At 49.1% G+C, this 12078-nt stretch overlaps 1 protein-coding gene across 1 annotated transcript in view; it reads left to right on the forward strand.

The window, feature by feature from the left end:
- Nucleotides 1-12078, forward strand: part of KIAA1549 (KIAA1549 ortholog) — a 123974-nt gene that overhangs the window by 82703 nt on the left and 29193 nt on the right. The window contains exons 12-14 of the mRNA XM_045855665.1: nucleotides 558-646; nucleotides 8107-8312; nucleotides 11049-11272. Of these exons, the coding sequence (XP_045711621.1) occupies nucleotides 558-646; nucleotides 8107-8312; nucleotides 11049-11272 (519 nt within the window). The remainder of the gene's footprint in view (nucleotides 1-557; nucleotides 647-8106; nucleotides 8313-11048; nucleotides 11273-12078) is intronic.

Here is a 12078-nt window from a genome sequence, read left to right on the forward strand (position 1 = left end):
TCACTCTGCTGTTTAAGCCGGCAGAAAGCACCAAGAGAAGGCGTGCTCACTGCTTAGGGATGTTTCCTAGCCCAGTGCCCTCTGGCTTCCATGCTCTTCAGATATGGAAATAAATCTCGGTGGTGATCATTGCCTTTGTGTTGGAATGGTCTCCCGAAGGCCTGGGTGGAGTTCTGCTGGGTAACTGCAGGATGCCCCTGGCTTCCTAGAGATTCTGCAGACCCAGGTAACCCTGAGCCAGGCCTGAACTGCAGACCCAGACGGCCAGGCCAGGGCCCTGGAAGCCCGGGGACTGTCCCGTATTCTGGCTCCCAGTGTCCTAGCATTGGTTGAAATGCAGCCTGTGGAGCTATTTCCTAACCGGCTACACTGTCTTCCAGAGGTAACTAAGTGCTGTTCCTGTCCTTGAAGGTGCCGTATCATGAAGTGATTTCGGGGATTGTCTGATTTCTACTGGTTATGCCTGGAAGCCTGACTTCCACATCCAGAGGACTGTGACCCACCCCCCCCCCTTTTCCGTGTTCCTCCTAATGCTTACATTTGTCTCGTGTCTGCAGAATTTCGCCCTCGGATGCCGACTCTACCGTGAGTGAAGAGTCCAGCGAGAGGGAAGCAGGAGAGAAGGCGCCGGGCGCAGCGAGCGACGGCAAGTCCCCCAGAGCCCTGTACTGTGGCCCGCAACCAGGAGAGTGGTCTCCTTGCTCTCCATGCTGAAAGTAGTAGTTATGAGGTTGCAGGCGGCGAGGGTTTTAGGTTCTTCAAAGGCCGAACTTGACAAAATACTCCGTGCAGTGGAATATTCGTTACCCGGATGGGTGGTGAACATCTCACTGTCGATGGTCACTAACAGGGTGCTGGTGTGCGGGTCGAGGTGGGGCGGGGGACTGGGGGTTGGTGGGTGGGGTGTGCTGGAGGTTAGGGATTCAGCACAGGGGTGGGTTTCGAGGCTCGCAGCCCCCATGTTCCACTCTCGTTTCAAGTTTGAACAGTTTTCCTTCTTGAGGGACAAGGAAGAATCAAGCTAAAACCAGTCTCAAAAACTGCCTCCAGGATTCCGCGACCTTCTTACCATCCACTTCAGGAATTTCACAGCTGCCAGAAAGCTGTGTGTTTGTCGTAGGTCCCAGTGTATTCTGTTTGGTCCCAAGTCTATCTTCCTGGGTCAGGGCACTGGTGCTGGTCTAGCACATTTGTGTCTGTACTCAGATGCTGTAGCTTCTTGGACCAGGTCCGAAGTGAACTTCACTCCCGTTCTAAACGGCATTACTGCGACCCTCCCGCCCAGTAAAAAAAAACAAAAACAAACAAAGCTCACAGGTCTTATTAGACTCTCGCGTGATGGCTTTTCTGGCATGATGACAGGTAGCTGGGTTTCAGTTTAATCCATTCTGTTAGACAGAAGTGCCTGGGTAGCTCCCGTGTTTGCTGGGTTGATGTTTCTGTAATGCAAAGAAAATTGGGGTGCCCGGGGACGTTATTTTGAATAGCAGTGTTTGTGCTTCTATATTTCATCACCACTTTCTCTGTATGAAAATGCAGTACGGAGTGAACTGTACTGTGGAAGTAAACAGATTCTGGACGGAGGCCGGGGGGCCCATTCTGGCACTGTCGTGCTTGTGACCTTCCAGGTTGGTCCCGTGGCCTTCGAGCTCCTGTGGGACGAATGTAGCTGTGTTCTGAGATCCCTTCCAGCTTCTTTCAGGTGTTTCGTGTTGATGTTAAAAAAATATACCCTCTTAGTGTAAAGGGAAGAGTTTTTTCCCTCTGGATCCCATTTCACAGAACCTTAGACGTGACTCAGCACTGTGGTAACAGTGCACGGTTTCAGGTAGAGGGGATTAGCATCCAATTTTGATCCTGGGGAGGGAATATTTGAAAAAAAAAAAAAAAAAAGAATTGGCTCTGGAGTTTCTTGGGTTCTTTGTTTACCTGAAAAAATCTTGCTTTTAGTTCCCATGTTTAGCTCCTGACTGATAGGATTACAAGGAGGATATATTCTACGTGGCGAACAGAAACCAAGCATCACTGCCAACATACACTCAAAACCCCAGGCGCAGGCCTGTCAGTCTGGGGACCGAGAGGTGACGGGGGAAGGACACAGGCGGATTAAGTGTTCTTGTGCGGGGCTCACATGTCACTACTCCGATTGGAACACACCCCGCCGGAACCCACACATGATTTTCATGTTTTAGAAAGATGGGTTTCTCACTGTAAATATCAATTCGCTTTTTAAAAAAATTCCCCCCCGAAGATGTGTGTATTGACCTCAGAAAGGAGGAGAGAGACATAGAGTTGCATCGCCGTGAGAGAGAAACATCAATCGGCTGCCTCCCGGAACCACAGCCTTAGGGTGCGTGGGCCAGGGCTCCAACCCAACCCACTGGGCCGCTTGGCCAGGGCTGCACCAATCCACTTTTAAAATTCTCTTTACATCCTTCAAGCTGTACTGCTGCCATCTAGGTGTTTTATTGCTTGCATAGAACTTGGTTAAATACCATAGAAAACGATTCTGTGTTTATAATCATAGTTTTTGAAATATTTTCTACAACAATTCGCATGAAAATCTCCCTTGTGTTGTAAGTCATGCTGAATTACAAATTAATGGAGGCAGGAGGTTGCTTGAGGTGTTCTGGGACCCTCGTCCATGATGGCCTGGACCAGGGCCCCCTCCTCCCACAGTGGGTGGCAAGACTGATGCTTGTCACAGTCACCTGGCGTTTTCAGGGTCCACCTGGCGCTGGAAGCGCTGCAAGGACCTTTATTTCGGTTTCGGTCATTTCGAGGCTGTGCCTTTCTCCCTCCCCAGCTGACCGTGTTTGGAAGGTGGTTACACCGAGACGCCTACCCTCACACCGTCCGCAGACCCTGTGAGAGGACTCACTCAATGTCACTGTGGTCACAGTCATTGCAGGTTTAGAACAAGCCACATCACTGCCACTCGCTGGGAAGAAAGGGAGGAGGGAGAAGGAACTTCACACCCTCTGTGCGTGAAGGCTCTATACACCTGCCGCTGCGGTGGCCGGGGAGGGTGTGAGGATTCCTCTCCCCTGCGTCAGGCAGGCGCCAAGTAGGTAAAGACCTCGAAGTGCGGAGTGTTTTCTTTTTGCTCTCCGTAGGGTGCACGTGAGCAGGGGGGTGATTTTTTTTTTATGTGCTTAGAACTTCATCAATGTGAATCCCACAGATTGCAAATTCTAGGCTGTCACATAGGAACCTAGCCGCCACCTCCCTCTACATGTGCTAAAGAGCTTGCAAAGCAAATTAAGTCTTTAACACGAAGCAGGGCGAATATTTTGACTACGTGTGACACCAGAATTTTTCAAGTACTTGGAGAGCATCCATTTATACAATGACTGAGACCATAACTTGCAATTCTTATCTTCTTATTTAGGCAGATTCCCAGAGGCCTCTTGGGGGTAAAATTTTATAAGCTTAGTTGGGGTGACTAGTCATTTAGGTAGTCACCCTCTCAGCCCATGTTGACCATGTGCCTGTGACGGGTTAGGAGCTGGGACAGGATGAAGAGGGGACGCCTGTGACCCCCACTCACAGGATATTAGTGTGGGTCACAGCCATTAATGATAAGGCAGTGTGATTGTATTATTTACCTTAGATGATGAAATATTTCTCTAAAAAGTGTTCTATTGCTCATACACTTCAGTAAATCAGATTACCTTTTCCTCTGTCATTCTCCTCTGTTGACAGTATCTTATAATTTTTATCATATTCTTTGTTTTATTATATTGGAAGAGAAAGAGGTTTTAATCCAAAGTCCCAGCTTGTCTTGAGGCAGGCTTCACACAGCATTAACCTCTGTGTATCCATTGTATTTTCCATGGGCCGATGTAGTTTTATTTTAAAATGTGTAATGCATAGTAATAAAAGTACGTAAGTGTATATTATATAAACGGGGATATGTGTATACATGTACACATACATCTGTATATATGACAAATATACCAGTACACGTACATATACAGCAAGCACATGCAGTGTGTATTATATGTACATGACAAATAACAAGCCCCTCTCTTCAGCCCTGTAGAAGGGCCGGGCTCCGGGCAGTTTTCTGTGCGTTCCCTCCTTCTCCAGTTGCACTTGGTGAATTACAGCTCGAGGACCCGTGACCACAGTTGGGGGGTGGGGCAGGGCGTGGACGGGAGGCAGGCACAGCCCTGCAGCTTCAGTCCCCGGGGAGGGCAGACAGCACAGGGGGAGGGGCCCTCCTTCCTTCCTCTGCCTCCTCTGCCTTCCAGCCCCTTGGAGCCCTCTGCCTCTCTTATCTTTTTACCATCCTGGAGGGAAGGGACCTCACCTTTAGGTATCAGTTCCTTAGTGGGCTACCCTTTGTGACATTTGCTGGCACTTTGTAAGTTTGGGTTAGCAAGGGCAGCCTATCTTGTGAAGCTAATGATCTCCTTTTAGTCCTTGTCCCTGCAATTTGAGACGCTGCCAGCAGCTGCCTGGTCGGGCCTGCCCACTTGCATCGCACAGCCAGGCAGGGAGGAAGGTTGAATTCAGACAGCTGCGGCTCCTCGCTGAGACAGACCCTGTTCCTTCACAGCTATACACATCATTTCCCGTTGCTCAGGGCAACAAAGGAATGTAATGCTGATGGAGAGGAAATACAAAGACTTACGTGGCATCCGTGTGCATTCCTTATATCAAATATCAACTTATTTTTTTATATATTTTATTGATTACGCTATTACAGTTGTCCCATTACCCCCCTTTTCTCCCCTCCACCCTGTACCCCCTCTCCCACCCACATTCCCCCCCTTTAGTTCATGTCCATGTGTCATACTTATGAGTTCTTTAGCTTCTACATTTCCCATACTATTCTTGCCCTCCCCCTATCTATTTTCAACCTACATTCTATGCTAGTTATTCTCTATACCTTTTCCCCCTCTCTCCTCCTCCCACCCCCCTGTTGCTAACCCTCCATGTGACCTCCATTTCTGTGATTCTGTTCCTGTTCTAGCTATTTGCTTAGTTTCTTTTGGTTTTGTTTTAGGCGTGGTTGTTAATAATTGTGAGTTTGCTGTCCTTTTACTAAACCTATTTTTTCTTTATCTTCTTTTCTTTGATAAGTCCCTTTAGCATTTCATAAAATAAGGGCTTGGTGATGATGAACTCCTTTAACTTGACCTTATCTGAGAAGCACTTTATCTGCTCTTCCATTCTAAATGAGAGCTTTGCTGGATGGAGCAGTCTGAGATGTAGGTCCTTGTCTTTCATGACTTGGAATATTTCTTTCCAGCCCCTTCTTGCCTGTAATGTCTCTTTTGAGAAATCAGCTGACAGTCTGATGGGAATTCCTTTGTAGGTTACTGTCCCCTTATCTCTTGCTGCTTCTAGGATTCTCTCCTTCGTTTTTACCTTGGCTAATGTAATTATGATGTGCCTTGGTGTGTTTCTTCTTGGGTCCAACTTCTTTGGGGTTCTCTGAGCTTCTTGGATTTCTTGGAAGACTATTTCCTTTGCCAGGTTGGGGAAATTCTCCATTATTATTTGTTCAAATACATGCTCAATCTGTTGCTTTTCCCCTTCCCCTTCTGGTACCCCTATAATTCGGATGTTGGAGTGTTTAAAGAAGTCCTGGATGCTCTTAAGCTTCTCCTCATTTTTTTGAATTCTTAATTCATCATGCTTTCCTGCTTGGTTGATTCTATCTTCTTTCTGGTCCACTGTATTGTTTTGAGACCCAGTTTCCATCCCTTCATTATTGGCTCTCCTCTGTATATCTTCCTGCATCTTTTTTATGGTAACCTGCATCTTTTCATCTAATTTGTGGCCAAAATCAACCAATTCCGTGAGCTTTCTGATCACCAGTGTTTTGAACTGTGCATCCGATAGATTGGCTATTTCTTGGTCGCTCAAAAGGATGAGTCCTGGGGGACTGATCTGTTCTATTGGAAACATGTCTCTCCCTGTCTCTCTTTTTTTTTTCCGGCCTGGTCGCTCTTGTTAGGTGGGGGGCGGAGCCTTAGGTGTTCACTGGGGCTGGGCACCCCAGTCGCTAGATTGTGATGTTATATGTGGGGGTGGGGGCGGGAGGAAACAATGGCAGTAGTTCCGTTCTCCTGGGATCTCAGTCTCTTCTCTGGGATCCTGGGCTGCGTGCTCTGCCCTGGTCCGCAATCGCCGTCTCACTGGGTCCGCCAGCCGCAGCTTGCGTACTCAGGGACCCCCGCTGCGTTCTTGCGGGCCGGATGGCTTTCGCGCCAATTTTGCGCCCAGTTTTCCCCGACCTCTGCGCGCCCGCCGGGCTCGTCCACTCCTACCAGTCTGGATGTACGGGTCTACTTCAACTTCTTGGCTGTCCGACTTCCATTCAGATAAATCCTCTATCAGTTCTGGGTGTTATTCTAGTTGTAAATTGTTGTTGTTCTAATCTTGGTTGTGCGAGGAGGTACGGTGTGTCCACCTATTCCTCCATCTTCCAACTGTTATTTCTTACTGCTTTGCTCAAGTCTGTTGGATTTTTTTACACCGAGGAGACACATAATTTTCAATTATACTTGAGGTCTCAAACCTTAGGCTTTTATCTGAAAACAGTCTCTGCATGCTTTCTCTCCTCCTCTTGGCCTGTGATCCATTTAATTTAAAGCAGTGTCCAGAGTGCCTGGAGACGACCGTGGCTTCTCGGAGGGAGGTCAGTGGTCTCAGGCCGTCTAACTGGCTCTGTGGGGGTCTTTCATCCCTTCACTCCCTTCATCTCTTTCTCTCCCCCCGTCTCTTTTGTGCCTCCTTAAAATGAACGTTCATTAGGATTATTTCCACTTTAAAAGTAATATGCATTAGAGAAAATCCTTATTACTGAAAATGTATGAAATTGGAGAAAATCACCCATTATACCAAGATTTAGTCTGTTAACATTTTATCTTAAAATTTATTTATTTATTTATTTAATTTTTGCTAGAGAGAGCAGAAGGAAGGGAGGGGGAGGAGAGAGAGAAGCATCAGTTTGTTGTTCCGTTTATCTGTGCATTCACCGGTTGATTCTTGTACGTGCCCTGACTAGGGATTGAACCTGCAACCTTGCCACATAGGGACGATACTCCAGTCAACTGAGCCACTGGCCAGGGCTGTTAGCATTTTAAATAGTTTCTTCTCTGTCTTTTGTCTACGCATTAAATTTTTTTTCTTTCTTTGCAGTTCTGATTACTTTAAAAATTCATTGTGGTAAAAATGTATGTGCCGTAAAGTTACCCTTTTAATCATTTTTAAGAAGTAATTTATTTAAAACAAATGTCCCTTTTTAACCATTTTTTAGTATACTCCTCGTCTCTTTTTAAAGTGGGAAGGAATTCCCTCCAGGCCGCCACTTTTTCTTCTGCCTCTTTGACTTCATTTTCTTTCTGTATGGATCGGAAAACCCAGACATGCCCACAGCTAATCAGCACACGCCGCTGTCAGCGGCCCCTCTTCTCTAGTGCAATTGCCTGGGCATCTGAACTTATCTCATTCCAGATGGGAGCGGAAGCTCAGAGCTGCTCTAAGTTCTACAAATTGCAAGGGACTGAGTGACATTAGGTTCCTTCTGCCCTTTACCCGTTCTTACTGAAGACTTTGAAATCCCTCTTAGACAAAACAGGGCAATTTCTGGCACAAAGTGTCCTCATGATTTTCATTTCTTTTCTAATGATATTTGTATCTTTTAATGAGGTTGAAGGAGATGATATTGAGCCTGGATCATTTAAGCTTCAGTGGGCACATTTTAAGTCCTTTGCCACAAAGTGGGGATTATGTTTTTGGTCAGGGGCCCATCTGTGGATTCTTTAAGAATTAATCCATATTTTTGGTTATTTATTATTTATTTAAAAAAAAAGATTTTATTTATTTTTAGAGAGAAGGGAAGGGCAGGAGAAGGAGAGGGAGAGAAACATTCATGTGCAAAAGAAACATAGATTGGTTGCTTCTTGCACACCCCCAACCAGGGACCTGGCCCACAACCCAGGCACATGCCTTGACCGGGAATTGAACCTGTGACGTTTAGATTGGCGGGATAATGCCCAACCTATGGAGCCACACCAGTCATGGCTCATCTGCTCTTTCTTTAGGATGACGTTATGATTTACTTTCCAGTTTTTCCCTCTGTTCCAGGGCCGCCACCACCCAGCTCCGGGAACGAGCAGCACTCCTCCGCCTCCATCTTCGAGCACGTGGACAGGATCTCCCGCTCCTCGGAGGCCAGCCGGCGGGTCCCCAGTAAGATCCAGCTGATCGCCATGCAGCCGATCCCCGCACCTCCGGTGCACCACCCCGTGCTGGCCGACCGAGTGGCGGAGACCAACAAAATCAACAAAGAGGTATTTGTTTTTATTAAAAAGCACACATATGCAAAAGTTCACATGCTGTTTTGGTTAGTGCTTAAAAATGAGTGAAAGTGTCAAAAGATTGCAAAAGGTATGAGCTGCTGGCAGGTATTTTTAATTTTAAATTAAAAATTATCCCCCCCCTTTTTTTTTTAGCTCAGATACTGTTCAGGGACACTGTTAGGTGCGCTGGCAGATGAGCAGAAAAGAGACTTGAGATTGCTGTCCTTAGAAGTCCCGCTCTGCCCTATGGCTGGGCTCGGGAACTTGAATTTCTGAAAGATTCCCATCATTTGCAGGACAGAGTGACTCACTGTGCTGAACCTGTGCAGACAATATGATTTGTGCTGAATGTCTGCTTTCCATCTGAGAGTTGGGAATTTTGGTACCGGCCAGGCAGAGGGTGCCTTTGTGAACAGCCCCCGTGAAAATCCCGGGCACCGAGTCTCCGGCGAGCTTCCCTGGTGGACAGCCTGTCACACATGTTGTCACAGCTTGTTGCTGGGGGAGTTAGGCACATCCTGTGCGATCTCACTGGGCGAGGACTCTTGGAAGCTCACGCCTGGTTTCCCTTTGCTGACTTTGCTTTGTATCCTTTAGCTGTAATAACTGTGATGAAAGGCCGAGTCCTGTGGGTCTCCCTAGTGAATCACTGACCCTGGGGTGGGCTTGGAACCACAGTAGACTTTGCGATGCTTCACAGATGTGCTATGGCTCCAAAGACCTAGATAATTCCTAGTAAAACACTCTTCCTGCAAATCCTGGAAGAGTGAGTTGGATCTGCTTCCCTCCTAAGACGTCGGGAACCAGAAGGCCAGGCCAGGCCAGGTCACTGTTAACTTAAACTTTCGAGATTTGACCTGGGCTGGACAGAGTGGAGTGACTGCCATTTAGGGAATGCACATAAGGCAGCTTCATGCCTGGCAGTGTCCTGCCCCTAAGAGACACCTGCTGCTGTTCGAGTTCTGCCTGGTCGAAGTCATCGGAAATTGTTGGCAATCGAGCCCCCAGCCCCACTTTGAAGGGATCTTGCCAAAGTCTCATCAAGAGTTGTTAGAGTTTCTCCTAGCCACGCTGGCTCCTTGCCAAGGAAGTGACCACAGTACATGTGCCCTAGGTTCAGGGAGGTGAGTGCTGTCCCTTCTTGCCGGTACTTAGGAGCCCAGTCGTGCATGGCCCAGTCCTAGCCTGGGCCTGTGTCCATCAGTCTCACATTGCGCATGCTCTGTGCCTGCCCTATGTGAACACCCTGGACTGGGGTCTGCATCTGGTGAGAGAAGGAAGCGAGTATGCTCGCCAGGCCTGTGGCCTCCAACTTGATAGCATGCCTCTCCATGTTTTCTTTTACCTTTTTAAAGGTAGCATTTGATGCATATGTGTGCCTATAAGCAATATAGAGTAGTTATAAAACATAAAGAATGAACTCAAAACCCAACTTTACAACTAGAGCATTATTAATACTGTTGCACCGACCTATTATCCTTTATACATCTAAGTTGGCATTTAAAAATAAAGTAGAATTAGCCCTTTAAAAAAATAGATTTTACTTATTTATTTTTAGAACGAGGGGAAGGGAGGGAGAAAGAGGGGGAGAGAAACATTGATTGGTTGCATTTTGTATGCATCCTGATTGGGATTGGAACCCACAACTCAGGCATGTGCCCTGACGAATTGAACTGGCGACTTTCGCTTTGTGGGACGATGCCCAACCAACTGAGCCACACTGGTCAGGACTAAATTGACATGTTTTCTTAGCAGGAGGTTCTGGTGCAAATTCCTAGCATATCTAGGTTCCCCCGTGAGGACTGCGTAGATTTCAAAAAACAATTAGATCCTGATGGAGTAAGGGGGGTGTTCTTACTTCTCCTGCTGCTAAGTTACCGAGAACCTCATGTAACCGACTGTCCTTTTCAGTCTCCAAGAAATAGGTGGCTTTGGGTCTACTGTGGCACAGCCAGGAATGTTCTATTTCATCTTGGCCGGTGGTGTTGCTCTCTCCTCCCAGTCAGATTCCCAGTCTGCACCGCACCCCAGCACAGCGGACCGGCCACCTCATCGGTCACCTCACTGCCCCCAAGCATTCACCCGCTTTCCTGCTCTGGGCCCTCTGCCGGGCTGTGCCAGCGTCTCGCACCCTCTCCCCATTCCCTCCCCCTCTTTGGATCCTACACGCTCTTCAACACCTAGTTCAGGCCCCGCCGTGCCAGGGGTGACATGCTTCCCTGTACGTGGGTCAGAGGACTTGTTTGGGTGATACCAGATAATTATCAGTAAATGTGCATTCTGCTGTGTGGTGCATGTAACCTCTTTGAACCCATCCTAATTTAAAAGCCTCTGAAGTAGTGATTATTGGGTGTGGAAAATATGTATTCTTTTTCTCAGGATGTATTATAGCTAGTCATTAGTGACCCTCAGTATCGCCCAAGTTGTCACGGCCCATCTCCCAGGTTTGAGTTATCTTTGCCGGCTTTGAGGGCGGGTACCATGCTTCCGCCTCCCACACATGTGACGAGTTCGGGGTTACAGCACCTAGGGCAGGTCCCCTACACCCTGTGTGTGTGGGGGGGCCTGCCCATGTTACCCCCTTTGCAGCCTCGTGGGAGCCTAGGGCAGCTGGCCAGGGGGCAAGTAACGTGGCACCAAGGCCTTCCCAAAATGCTCTCTGAGCCTGGGTCCTGAGACCTTCCGGCGCATCCCTTTTGTCTGGGTCCTCTCGTCTCGCTCCCTCAGATTCAGACGGCGCTGCGGCACAAGTCGGAGATTGAGCACCACCGCAACAAGATCCGGCTCCGCGCAAAGCGCCGCGGCCACTACGAGTTCCCGGTGGTGGACGAGCTGTCGTCGGGCGACACGCGAGAGCGACACCGGGTGTACCGCAGGGCGCAGATGCAGATCGACAAGATCCTGGACCCCACGGCCAGCGTGCCCTCGGTGTTCATAGAGCCCAGGAAGAGGTGGGGCCCCAGGGCAGAGCCGGTGGCCTCTGCAGTCAGGGCTGCGGTAGGAGGGCCCGCCCACTTTTACGGGGAAAGTCTCAGGAAACCAGGCAAAGAGGTCTGTACAGTGAGACGTGGTGTAGACCAGCGGGGTGACTTTGACCCTGCACGCGGCCACCTGTGTGCAGAAGGGCTGCTTTCATTCTGCTGCCCGGACCTCCTGGCCTCAGAGGGTTCCCCGGGGTGAATGTTTCCCGGAAGTCAGCATTCGGAAATGCTGGCCACCCTTCCCCTCCCAGACCCGCCTCTCCCCAGCTTCCTGGGCGCCCCCATCTCCGGTCAGCCGGCTCACCCCCAGTATTCTCGCCTCCCAGTCTGGTCGCCCGGGTGGGTGCGGGTGCACGTCTCATTTCCTGCCCCTCGGCCACCCTCAGTTTTGGGCCTCGCCGTCCCTTTTGCCTCTCCAGCTCCCGTCCCCTAACGCATGCGTTTTCTTAACCGCTGCTCTCAGTTATGTTTTCTCTGCTCGAAACCCATGCTGGTTCCCCGTGCGACTTGTGCCCCTGTAATGGGCGGGGCCCACCTGTCCACCACACAGTGGCGAAGACAGACTTGTCACTCCGTTAGCCAGTGGCCTCGTGGCCCCCAAACCTTCACCTGCATTTCCATTTCTGGCCCTCGGTGGCCCTTGGCGTGGTCGTGCCCACACCTCGCACGTTCTCCCCACATCCCTCCCTGTCTGCAGACGCTGTTTGCTGGTCAGCACCCAGCTCAGGCCCCATGTAGCCAGCCATGCATCAGTAGCTCAGACGACCATGCCTCTG

Source organism: Phyllostomus hastatus, unplaced genomic scaffold (assembly GCF_019186645.2).
Source record: "Phyllostomus hastatus isolate PE091 unplaced genomic scaffold, TTU_PhHast_1.1 phas_scaffold_114, whole genome shotgun sequence".
NCBI classification, from domain to species: domain Eukaryota; kingdom Metazoa; phylum Chordata; class Mammalia; order Chiroptera; family Phyllostomidae; genus Phyllostomus; species Phyllostomus hastatus.